This window comes from Danio aesculapii, chromosome 2 (genome assembly GCF_903798145.1).
Source record: "Danio aesculapii chromosome 2, fDanAes4.1, whole genome shotgun sequence".
Lineage (NCBI taxonomy): Eukaryota > Metazoa > Chordata > Actinopteri > Cypriniformes > Danionidae > Danio > Danio aesculapii.
Window position 1 is genome coordinate 24,471,012 of NC_079436.1, and position 13,130 is coordinate 24,484,141.

Sequence of the window (13,130 nt, forward strand, 5' to 3'; positions counted from 1 at the left end):
ATCTGGGGTCGCCACAGCGGAATGAACTGCCAACTTATCCAGCATATGTTTTACGAAGCGGATGCCCTTCCAGCTGCAATCCATCTCTGGAAAAACATTTATACACACTCATTCACACTCATGCACTACCCAATTCACCTGTTTCGCATGTCTTTGAATGTGGGGGAAACAGGAGCACCCGGAGGAAACCCACGCGAATGCAGGGAGACAATGCAAACTCAAACACAGAAATGTAGAAACTGACCCAGCTGAGGCTCAAACCAAACCAAAACCTTCTTGCTGTGAGGTGACAGCACTACCTACTGCGCCACCGCGTTGCCCTAAAATAAATCAGTTATTAGAAATGAGTTATTAAAACGATTATGTTTAGAAATGTGCTGAAAAAAAATCTTCTCTCCGTCATACAGAAATTGGGGAATTAATTCATTTTGACTTCCACTGTACATTGAGTATTTCTTAATGTCAGACAGGAATAAATTCTTGATACTAGTTTCTTATTCACCTTCTCTTTGTAAGTTTCTACAAATACCTGCAGTAATGTTGGTTCTATATCTTCTGAATCTTATAGTTTTATTGAAATAGTCTCTAACTTGAAGGTAACAGAAAAAGTCATGTTTATCTAAGTTATATGTATTCTAAAGTTGTTAAAAGCTTTCTAATTCATTATCAGTAGTGATGAGACAGAAGGATGTTATGCCTTGCAAACTATTGTTTAAATCTTGGATCTAGTTTTGCTGGTTTAAATTGTATGTCTATTTAGCTTGTTTTAAGGAAAAACTCACTCAATTTTGCCATATTATTTCTTAAATCAAGATCATATGTTTTGCTTGTCTAGAAAATGCTTTTTGATTTAGGAATATTTAGATATTCAGACTAGAAACATGACAAAAATGTTCGTAAGAAAATAATTTTTTGCAGTGTGGTTTGTTTTAAAATTGTCCTAAGGCAAGAAGGTGTGTTGGTCAATAGTTTTTTTTTCTTCAAAAAAAGGTTTGATTCATTTTAAATGTTTAAATCGCAAATGCGCATACATTTTGTAATTACTGTTTAAAGTCATTGTCTTATGCCATTTTATATAGTAATGACATTTAATTTCTCCCTTTGATAAACAGGAATTTGACCCTGAGGAATTTTATCAGCGTCTGGAAGTTGCAGAAGGCCAAGCCAAAGTTGGCCAGGGAATCAAGACTGACATCCCCCGATACATCATCAGCCAACTAGGTCTCACCCGAGACCCCCTGGAGGGTATAATTATGATTTATCTATCACCCCACCCAAAAATTATTGTTTTTTTTTTCTGTCTGTGTTGTAACGTATAATTAAATACTAGCTTTAGGCAAATGAGTGATTGATTTTCCTCTTGTCTTTGGGTTCAGATATGGTGCAACTTGAGCACAACAGCTCAGGCAGCTCAAACAGAGAACTCGATGACTCTGCAGAGGTAAGAAAATAAACACTGCTTCTCTAAGCTGCTGGAGGTCTCGTATTTTCCTTTCCATGAGGTCCAGTCTGTACGTTTCATTGCCAGCAAGGTCTAAACAATCATCCTTTCCACCATTTCATAAGTCATGAGTTTTATCTTACTCAAATGAAGTGAACAATGTGCACGGTGCTAATTCAACCCAAATGTAGTAATGACTAATTTTGGCTAAATAATTTGATTTAAGAGAATTTTTTTTCCCTAATTTTCTCTCTGATTGCCTAAAAGGTCATATCAAATGATTAAGTCTCACATAAAACCTAATTTACATTAATTAACACTTCAGTTAAAAAAAAAAGAGTCCCAGAACAGTAATTGACATGGGATGAGTTACATTTAAAGTAGTTTCAGACTTTATCTTGTGCTCATGAAGACTCAATTTAATATATAAAGATTGCATAAAAGTAGAAGTAATATGGTGTTTTCTGTTTTCTATTTTAATATATTTAAATGAAATATTTGAATATATTATGCTTTCAATATTCAGAGAATTACAATATATTTAAATGAAAGAAGAGTCTAAATTCTCAGTGGTGTTCAGTCAGGTTTTTGTATAGTTCTGCTCCTGAGAGTTTCATTTTTTTTTGTGTGTGTGCTTCAGAATCGTCTTGGAATCATGACGCCTCGAAGGAAGCCTCTGGAAAGAGATTTTGAGACCATAAAACTCATCAGCAATGGGGCTTATGGGTGAGCTCACCCTCACTGTTCTGTTCTTCAAAGAAGCAACTGGCAGTTTTATAGTCATATGAATTTAGGTCATCCGTTGACTAAAGGAATGAATACGCTACACAACTTTGCCCAGATTTCTGGCCCATTTTGCAGTCTGGATGAATCAGTGCTAGATGCTGAAGGTCAGATCAAGTCTTCAGGCTTTGAGCAGTTAGAGTAGATATATTTTATGGGACGTTTAATGGACACAAATATTTTTGTACCATAAGACTTGAGATCCATATTTTAAGCCTATTTTATAAGGCATCGCTTTTATTTGTCATCACTCTTTTAGCTGATTAATGCCCATGAAAATCGTTTTTAGTTCATTTTCATTGGCAAAATTTGATAATCCAATATTTTATTTTTCTGCGATATGCGAATATTGCGATATGAATACACTTTCATAAGATAGTTTGAGTAGCACTATTTAATGGTTTACTGTGCAGTCTACCAGTATTCAGGAACAGAAATTGAATAAGCACAATGCCAAAAATAGCTGGTCTGTCTCAGCTTTGTGTCATTTCTAGTCCAAATATCAAAAAATTCCTAGATGAAGTTAAATTATTGTTGTTTTCAACTTCAGAAAAAATAAGTTGAAATTAAGAGCTTTTTTTCTTAAGACAAGCAAAAATATCTACCAGTGGGGTAAGTAAAAAAAAAAGTGTTTTTGCTTTTAAATGTACAAATTTTGACTACAAACCAGACAAAAAGAAATTCCATATAAATACAGTAATTAAATACAATTCTGTAGCTCCTGGTTAACTATAATTCAGGCTCAATATTGCATTTTTTGCGATGTTACTATTGCAGATGCACACGTTGTGATATCAGTGCTGAATCAATATATTGTGTAGTCCTAATTGCATGTTCACATTTACTATCCTTTTGTTATGTACATGGCTGCTTTTGACCCATTTACTTGCATTATAATGACATTTTTTGAACGCAAAGCCATGTCATCATATAATCATGCATTCTTGAGTGTTGGTGGTTTTTCCTGTTGGGAAGAGGTAAAATGTGAATTTTTGCCCACAGTGTATTGAAAGGTTTTGAAGCATTTTCCCAAAATTTTTGTCATTTAGACCAAAAATCATTCTATTTGCTGAAACGCAGAGAATGTTGTGGCCAAATTAAGAATCAAAAACACCAAAGAGTGGATGACAACATCCCAAACAGCACACAAGGGTTAAAAAGAATTACACTTATATAGGTTGTTTTCAATCACGTGGTTCTGGTGATGTGCAAAATTCAGATGGAGGGCAGGAAGTAAAAAAAACCGAATGGGAGACATAGAGGAAAGTCCATATTTTGGTGATTTATATCCTATATCAAAGGAGAAATAAATAGAAAATAACCACATATGTTGGGCATGATCCTTATATCATGAAAAGGGCCGAGTTTTCTACTGAACTAAAATATATTTGCCTGTCACAAGGGCGGTAGATACTGTATAAGCTACGTTAAGTTACATGGAAAAATACCATACACTGTAAAACCCAACAGCCAACTTTATCAAATGAAATGAGCATAGTTAACTCAACATTGACTGAAAGTTAATTCTACTCATTTGAAATAAGTTTTGAACTCAATGTTGAAGTAATAAGTTAATTAAGTACCTCATTACTTCAACTTAAATGGGGTAAGTTCACAGTACTTTTTTAAACTTAAATGGTTTGTTGCAATCAGTTTCCTCAAACATTTTGAGTTGCCATAACTTATTGGGTTTTACAGTACTCAGTTGGTTTGAGTTCTCTTCCTTTATTGGGTTTTACTGTGCTCATTGCTTCGTTTACTCAAATGGATTAAGTTCACAGTACTCATTAGGATTAGTTTTTGAACTTAAATGTTTTGTTGCAATTGGTTTCCTCAAATGGTTTGAGTAACCTTAACTTTTTGGGTTTTACAGTGTAGTAAATACTATAATGTTTGGAAGCATACTATAGATAATTATTTGAATTAAACTTGTAGTAATTATATTGTTGCTGTGGTACAATACAACTATAGTAATAAACGAATTATCAAAAAGGCTTCAGTTTTCTATGCTATAATTATACACCATAACAATGCATCACAGTTTATCAGTTTACTATACTACAGTATTCTGTCGTATTCATTAACAAAGAGTTGTACACACTATACGCTTTACTATGTGGTTCAAAAACATGTTTATTATAAATTACTATTGTTTCCCCCATGCGGAAATCTTCCAGACATCACGAAATAACAGATGAAAGCATACAAAAGCGTGGACTACATAAATATTTATTTTTGTAAGAGGGAAAAGTGCTCCATAATAATAATAATATTAACTGTCTAGTGTTGCCGCAAGTGTTGCATTTCTTTTGTTCTGTTGACGAATTTACCGTCAACAAACATTCACCGCTGTTGCGCATATAAAAGTTAACGTTACAGTTGTTTATTTCGCCAAAATGCCAGTAAAGACTTGGGTTATTGCAAAACAAGATGGAGATTTCATTACAGCGATTACATGGCAGGGTACGTTATTTATATTCTCCTGGATTTTGTATTTGTGGTGGTGTTTGTATCTGATTTTTATATAACACATGAACGCATTTATACACATAGCTAGACCTGTATATAATCTTTATTGGTGCTGTCAAATGAATTATTGCATTTAAAAAAGGTTTGTAAGCATGGATGTATTGAAATTTTTTATTACATGCCGCCTTTTCTTCCATTTTTCAGCCAGTTTCTTGAACTTTCTCTTCTTTATGGGCAAAAACTTATGGAAGTCTATAAAAGCTGTTCGGCGTTTCTTATTTTGACCAATTTAAACAATCATAGAGAACATAAAAGAGGAATCGCTATCAGAACATCCAAATATTTCTATGTAGAAGAATCACTGCCTGCCCTTTATCTGAATTCCTTGTGTCATCAATGACCTCATTTGAAAACAACCTATTGTGCTAATGATAACATCATAAGCTCACTAGTGTTTGTATAAAGTGCATGAAACTAAATACTAAGGTATATGTGAACCATTAAGAATATGAGATTCTGATCTTGCTGTTGATTGCAGGGCTGTATACCTTGTGAGACACCACGAGACAAGGCAGCGTTTTGCAATGAAGAAGATCAACCGGCAGAACTTGATCTTGAGAAACCAGATCCAGCAGGTGTTTGTGGAGCGAGACATCCTGACGTTTGCAGAAAACCCATTTGTGGTCAGCATGTACTGCTCCTTTGAGACTCGCCGACACCTTTGCATGGTCATGGAGTATGTGGAGGGTGAGTCGGAGGAGTCATGCTGTCATCTAACTTTGACACACATCATTTCTTATGGATATAGTCAAAAGTATGAGGCCTTATTATTTATTATGAAATCGTCTTTGCAGGTGGAGACTGTGCAAATTTGCTAAAGAACATGGGTCCCTTGCCGGTGGACATGGCCAGAATGTATTTTGCAGAGACGGTTCTTGCACTAGAGTATCTTCATAATTATGGCATTGTGCACAGGGATCTCAAACCTGACAAGTAAGAGCTGATCCATGATGCAATCCTGCTATTACGCATGACTTCATGTCCTTCAAATATTGCATAACTGTGTTTGTTTCTCGTCTTCAGCCTGCTCATTACATCAATGGGCCACATTAAACTGACTGACTTTGGCTTGTCTAAAATCGGTTTAATGAACATGACCACAAACCTGTATGAGGAGCACATGGAGAAAGACACAAGAGAGTTCATTGATAAACAGGTCGGTCTACTCATGCATGCAGCACATCACATCCTGTACTAGTTTTAAAATTTCTACCTCGTGTGTATTTTTTTTCTTCCTTTCATAAAAAAATTAAAGTACACTACCTGACAAAAGTCTTGTCACCTATTCAAGTTTTAGGAACAACAATTAATAACTGGACTTCTAGTTGATCATTTGGTATCAGAAGTGGCTTACATGAATGGCAAAGACCTCTAGATTACGCTTATTTTACTAAAATAAAATCTGATCATGCCTTGATTTTTAATTCTTAAATTAGGACAGTAAAGTCTGACTTTGATTAAACAAAAGTCTTGTCACTTAACAGAAATAATGTACAGTATAGAATATAAAGTCATGGTGCAGTGAAAAAAGAATGAATATTGTGTATGACTCCTATGAGCTTGGACGATTGCATCTATGCATCTCTGCAATGACTCAAATAACTTGACTCAAATAATAAAGTCATCTGGAATGGCAAAGAAAGCGTTCTTGCAGAACTCCCAGAGTTCATCGAGATTCTTTGGATTCATATTCAATGCTTCCTTCATTTCACCCTAGACATGCGATAAATTTCATGTCTGGTGACTGGGCTGGCCAATCCTAAAGAATTTGCCCTCTCCTGTGGTTTGTAATGTAATGGGCAGAACAAATGTCTTGATACCTTAGGCTGTTGGTGTTGCAATCCATTCTGCAGATCTCTTGCACGTCCTTATACTGAATGTTACCCAAACCATGATTTTTCCTTCACCAAACTTGACTGATTTCTGTGAGAATCTTGGGTCCATGTGGGTTCCAATAGATCTTCTGCAGTATTTGTGATGATTGGGATGCAGTTCAACAGATGATTCATTGAAAAAAACAACTTTCTGCCACTTTCCCAAATTAAACCTGAAGTCAAGTCATTTGCTGTTATTTAACGAGACTTTTGTCAGGTAGTGTTTGTGCAAAGTATGTAAAAGGCCAAAACGGTGTTATGAAATGAGATTGAAGATTGTATATAATGTCTTTAAATAAGTAAATAAATACCTAATAAATGTATTTAAATACCATTCTAGATGAGGTATCAATTTATTTCTAGATATTTTTGTTTAATTTGTTTCTTCATGGCAATGTTAATGGAAAATTCCTGAAAGGAAGAAAAAAGAGAAAGGTTTTTGAATGAATAATATCTTGAAATAATGACTTAATTAATTTTACTTTGATAATGTTTTAAATTTAGATATTTGTCTCATTATTTAATTTTATTATTCATTTGATCACTGTTCTAGTTCTTAAAAGAACAAAATGGCAATATAAAATGAGTTGGAAGGTAATATTTTTGAAAGAATAATGAATTTTTCATTTAACGACAGAGATAATATAGTTTCAAATTTTTTGAGGCCAAACAAGAGCCTTGTGTGTAAAAACATGAAATATGTCATTCACTTATATTTTATATATTCTCTGCAATTGTTCTTTTGTGGGCAAGAATATTTACATTTCACTCACAAGTGTCCTCATTTGACAAGCTGAAAAACTAAATTGAATTGAATTTTATTTGACAGAATTTAACAAACTACAAAAGTAGTATACCATACAACTTGAAGGAAAACTGTCAAGGATAAAAGCACAGTAAAGTCTTTGGCTTATTTCCGTTGTTGTCCTCACTGTAAACACAAATAATGGCTTCAAAATACAGAAGAGCTGTTGTGTAAAAACAAAACTGTAACTCCCTCTTATAAAAAACATGAGATTCTGATTTGAAAGTTACAGCAGTGAAGAAAATTGTGAAAATGTATTTGTCCTAAACAACCATAACTCGTGTAAGAAAGCAAAGATTACAGCATTTTCTGTTTTCCTGTTGTTTTCTAGCTCTGTGGCACTCCAGAGTACATTGCACCAGAGGTGATTCTGAGGCAGGGTTATGGCAAACCTGTGGATTGGTGGGCCATGGGCATCATACTGTACGAGTTCCTGGTGGGCTGCGTGCCTTTCTTTGGAGACACACCAGAAGAGCTCTTTGGTCAGGTGGTCAGTGGTGAGCATCAAGAGCTTTTAAACCTTTTAAAGTCTTGTGGATGATCAAGCAAATGAAAAAAAGCTTCCCTTACACTAAGTTGCGCTGATTTCAGACAGACTTCTAAGACAGCAAATTTGTTGGATGGTCAATAACAAAACTTGTAAAAGTCCAAAAAAATATTTAACCACTATAGTAATACAATACTAATTTCTCCAGAAATTATGACCAAAATGGAATAGTTGATCAAAAAATTATATAATCATAAATTTGACACCAATGTCAAACTGATATAATGTTTGTTTTAGTTTTTACGTAAAGGGATAGTTCTCTCAAGAATGAAAATTCACTCACTTATTAATCACCCTCAAGTATTTTCAAACCTTTGAGATTCTTTTTTTCTGTTGAACCCAAAGGGCTCTATTTTAACTTTCTGGGCGCAAAGTCTAAAACGCATGGACCAAAAGCATTAAGGACAGAAAAGTATACTCTGTGCCCCGGCGCATGGTCTACAGGATTGAGCTTATTCTCTTAATGAGTTATGAGTGTGTTTTGAGCATAACATGCATTAAACCAATTAGAGTCTCATTTTTCATTACCTTTAGGAGTTAGTTGCATCACGCCATGGCATATTCGCCATTTGCATGGCAGACTTTGGAAGAGGAAAAACTGAATGCTTCACTAGCGAGAAAACCGTTAAACAGACCATCTGCAGCACGAGGCTAAAGAATGAGCCTCCTTCATTCGGCCTCTTTACTTTCTCTTTACTTTTACTCTTTTACTTTTGTGGAAGGTTTAAAACTATTTCCAAATTCAGTTCTAATTTCTTGCAAACAAATAAATGAACAATAATAATGAGTTATTATTGTTATATCCAATGGTTTTATCTAAACACATATCCTATTCTTATGCCCCATATGGTGATGCATACTGTACGTCTCCAAAACCCGACAGGTGGACAAATCTAAACTTGTTTCACTGAAATGAAAGCACTGGATTATGGGATATCATAGGTGACGTATTGCACTGCTTTGATGCCTTCAAAAAGCTATCAGATAAAGTCTCTTGCCTTCTGTCTCTGCATGCTGCCTACATACGTTTTTCAGTTTTTAAACACTGCTCTATAGGCACTTATGAAATAAGGCTGCACAGTATATCAATTCAGCATCAGTATTGCAATGTGTGAAATTGCAAAAGTCACACAGCAGGAACTGTAATGTGAAGTTGGCATTATAATTAACCAGGAACCACAGTTCAGAAGACGTGATTTGTGGAGTCATTTTTTTAGAATGAGAGTTTAACCTTAATATAATAGTTTAAAGTATTTGTTTTATTTTGATGTGATTTTAAGGACTGTGATGATAATTTCAAGTAAAATGGAAAAACATTTAAGCTCAAGTAATTATAAAGTTTGCAGCTTTAACAAAGAATTATTGTGTTTATTTATATAATGAAGACTCTATGTAGTGTTATTTTACATTTGATTATTGAATTCCAACTGAAAACTGTAATCTGCGGTTTATTTTATTTTATTTTTGTCTCTCTATTGTTTTCATCTGTGCTTTAATTTGTTTATTTTGTATATTTTGGGACATTTTTTATATTTATGCTGATGCACTTATCCACAAAATCCTCCCAATCAAAGTGATTAATTATTTCCAGATAGAGTTATCTTGTGAAATTATATTCGTATCGCAATATAAATTGCAGAAAAACAAAATATTGCAGTGTCAGTTTTTTTTCCAATTTCCTGCAGCCCTAGTTTGTACCTCCTTGCAGTCTTCTAATTCAGGGGTTCCCAAGCTTTTCAGCCCACGATCCCTGAAATAACAATGCCAGTGACTCGCAACCCTCAATATCCTCTTAGGTCAGGGGTTTCCACACTCTGTCCTGGAGGGCCGGTGTCATGCATAGTTTAGCTCCAACTTCCTTTAACACACCTGCCTGGAAGTTTTTGTATACCTAGAAACAGCTTGATTAGTGTGTTTGATTGGGGTTGGAACTAAAATATGCAGGACACCGGCCCTCCAGGACCGAGTTTGGACACCCCTGTCTTAGGTGGTAATAAATTTACAAACATTTCATGCAAATGTGCACAAACACCAATAGGCACAAATCTATTCTTTATTTAGTTTTGGAGAACGTCACATTGAAACCATCTTCCATATTCAGTCTTGTCCTTTGTTTTTAATGTATGTGAGTGCCATAAAAATGTCAGTTTAACCTGGTGCCATAAAATCAATGTTCTATATCTGACGCTATTGCTGTGTCTTTGATGTAAGTAATCACTCCAGGGGTCGCAACCCAATGACAAAAAAAATTGAAAGGCAGGTAATGGACAAAATATGTTAATTGTAATAGTTTAATAAAATAAATTTGATATTTGGAAATCACCAAGCAACCACTCCTCACTCCCAATTTGGGAACCACTGACCTATCTGATGTTGTGCTTATGTGTTTGTGTCCTTGTCACTCTATAGATGAAATTGAGTGGCCAGTGGGTGATGATGCATTGCCTGCTGAGTCTCAAGACCTCATCACAAAACTCCTGCGACAAAGTCCCTTGGAGAGATTGGGAACAGGTGGGTGCTTTGACCGTTTAGACCAAATAAGATTCATATATATATATATATATATATATATATATATATATATATATATATATATATATATATATATATATGAAAAAAGAAAAAATCTAATTCTGCCTTTTATATATATATATATATATATATATATATATATATATATATATATATATATATATATATATTATAATATATATATATATATATATATATATATTTAGTCATATAGTCAGAATTAGATTTTTCTTTTTTTATAATTTCCCAAATTATGTTTAACAGAGCAAGGAAATTTTCACAATATTAATGTTTCACATTCTTAATGTTTTTTTTCTTCTGCAAAGTCTTATTTGTTTTATTTCAGCTAGAGTAAATGCAGTTTTAAATTTTTAATAAATATTTTAAGGTCAAAATTATTAGCCCCTTTAAGCAAATTTTTTTTCTCAATAGTCTACAGAACAAACCATCATTATACAATAACTTGCCTGCTTAGTTAATCTAATTAACCTAGTTAAGCCTTTAAATGTCACTGTAAGCTGTATAGAAGTGTCTTGATAAATATCTAGTAAAATATTATTTACTGTCATCATGGCAAAGATCAAATAAATCAGTTATTAAAACTATTATGTTTAGAAATATGTTGAAAAAATGTTCTCTCCCTTAAACATAAATTGGGGGAGAAATAAACAGGGGGGCTAATAATTCTGACTTCAACTGCATATAGAATATATATAGAATTAACAATAAAGAAAGATCAGTAAAACGGACTTGAATAAAACTCAACATAGCACAAATGGCTAATAATAAATGTCAAAACACTATATATATATATATATATATATATATATATATATATATATATATATATATATATATATATATATATATATATATATATATATATATATATATATATATATATATATATATATATATATATATATATATATAGTGTTTTGACATTTATTATTAGCCATTTGTGCTATGTTGAGTTTTATTCAAGTCCGTTTTACTGATCTTTCTTTATTGTTAATAATTTGAGTGCTGAAAACATGGCCATATTTGTAATTCTTTTTTTTTTTTTTTTTTTATCAAATCTTTAGATTGTAATTTTAGCTTTTATTTTCAGTTAAATTGTATTATTATACCAAATTTTCACGATGTTTAATGTTCATGTATGTATGTGTGTATATATTTAGTCAAGCCCTGTACAAGACTGTATATAAATAAAATGTAGCCATGATTCAGTAATTTGTGCTGTAATCTTTAGGAGGGGCAGCAGAGGTCAAGCATCATATTTTCTTTCAAGGTCTGGACTGGAGTGGACTTTTAAGGCAGAAAGCAGAGTTCATTCCCCAGTTGGAAACTGAAGATGACACAAGCTACTTTGACAGTAGGTGGCTCTCTTGCTCTTTTATAACATCTACTCTCTCATTGATATAACATACAACTGAACTGTCTCTGTTCATCTGCTGTCCAGCCCGATCTGACCGTTACCACCACTCTGATGAGGATGATGAGACAAACGATGATGAATCCTATCAGGAGATCAAGTTCTCATCCTGTTCTCATCGCTTCAGCAAGGTGATATGAATAAATATCAGCTTTAAGCTGTATAGAAGTGCAGCTTGTCGGCTATTGCTGTAAACCTAATTACCCTTCGGGGACAATAAAGATATTCTAATCTTAAAAAAATAAATAAAAATTGTAATAAATAAATGTGCATGATGTTCATATTATAGTAATGCCAGTCAGTCAATTATATATATTGTCTATTTTTTAATGTAAATCAGGTGTACAGTAGCTCTGAGCAGCTGGCTTCACCCTCAAACCTGAGCCTGTCGTCGTCTGAGCGGAGCTGCAGTGAGGAGAAGGAGGACCGCTGGGACACTCATTCTGCGCTGTCTCCTGTTGAAACACCTAGACAGATTCAGACTGCTGATAGGAAGCAGGATACCAGCAGGGGCAGGTGAGCACAAATCTGTGGACTGTTTCTGATTGCTGTGGCTAACGTCAGATGTCTCAGTTTCTTGTCCAAATACTGGCAAAATCAGTGTGTTGTAATACTATTGAAATTCACAATTGTAATCCATTTAGATCCATTCATTATCCTCTGTGGTCAGGCGTAGATCATGAAAATATTGGGTAACACTTTATTTTAAGTCCTAGTTACAGTGTATCATTTAAAGTTGCCATATTTTGCAATAAGTTAATTTGTTCTGTGATATCTGCCTAGTAGGTATGTGGCTTAGATAAGATTCTCCAGAAACAGTTTTATATTTTTATTACCTCATAAAATATACCTAGAATCAGCAGGTCTTTATTGACCATATTTGGAATGGTCGTGAATATTAATAAGCTCTACTCTGACTCAGCTTTTGGTGCTCTCTCTCTCTCTCACTCACTCTCTCACAAAAAAGACTAAAAGAGGTGTATTATGCTGTATTTTGAAGCTGTTCTTTCACTACAGAGAAATTGCAGGTAGAGCTAAGTGATTAGACATGATGCTTAAAAGTGCATTAATATAATACTCAGCAGTCCATATGAGTTTGTTACTTCAAATTACAAACATTTCCAGCAAATTTAACTATGAACACGATAAACTAACAAAAGCTTGAAAATGAAGCATACCTCATT

The 13,130-nt window shown here is 33.8% G+C and overlaps 1 protein-coding gene across 3 annotated transcripts in view; it reads left to right on the plus strand.

Moving 5' to 3' along the window:
- The window catches only part of mast3a (microtubule associated serine/threonine kinase 3a), a 50,434-nt gene that overhangs the window by 22,196 nt on the left and 15,108 nt on the right, over positions 1 to 13,130 (plus strand). For all 3 annotated transcript variants that reach the window (XM_056475737.1, XM_056475753.1, XM_056475746.1), the window contains exons 9-19: positions 1,113 to 1,245; positions 1,377 to 1,441; positions 2,082 to 2,167; positions 5,232 to 5,440; positions 5,548 to 5,686; positions 5,777 to 5,909; positions 7,764 to 7,929; positions 10,389 to 10,490; positions 11,764 to 11,886; positions 11,974 to 12,077; positions 12,287 to 12,462. In XM_056475737.1, the coding sequence (XP_056331712.1) occupies positions 1,113 to 1,245; positions 1,377 to 1,441; positions 2,082 to 2,167; positions 5,232 to 5,440; positions 5,548 to 5,686; positions 5,777 to 5,909; positions 7,764 to 7,929; positions 10,389 to 10,490; positions 11,764 to 11,886; positions 11,974 to 12,077; positions 12,287 to 12,462 (1,436 nt within the window). The remainder of the gene's footprint in view (positions 1 to 1,112; positions 1,246 to 1,376; positions 1,442 to 2,081; positions 2,168 to 5,231; positions 5,441 to 5,547; positions 5,687 to 5,776; positions 5,910 to 7,763; positions 7,930 to 10,388; positions 10,491 to 11,763; positions 11,887 to 11,973; positions 12,078 to 12,286; positions 12,463 to 13,130) is intronic.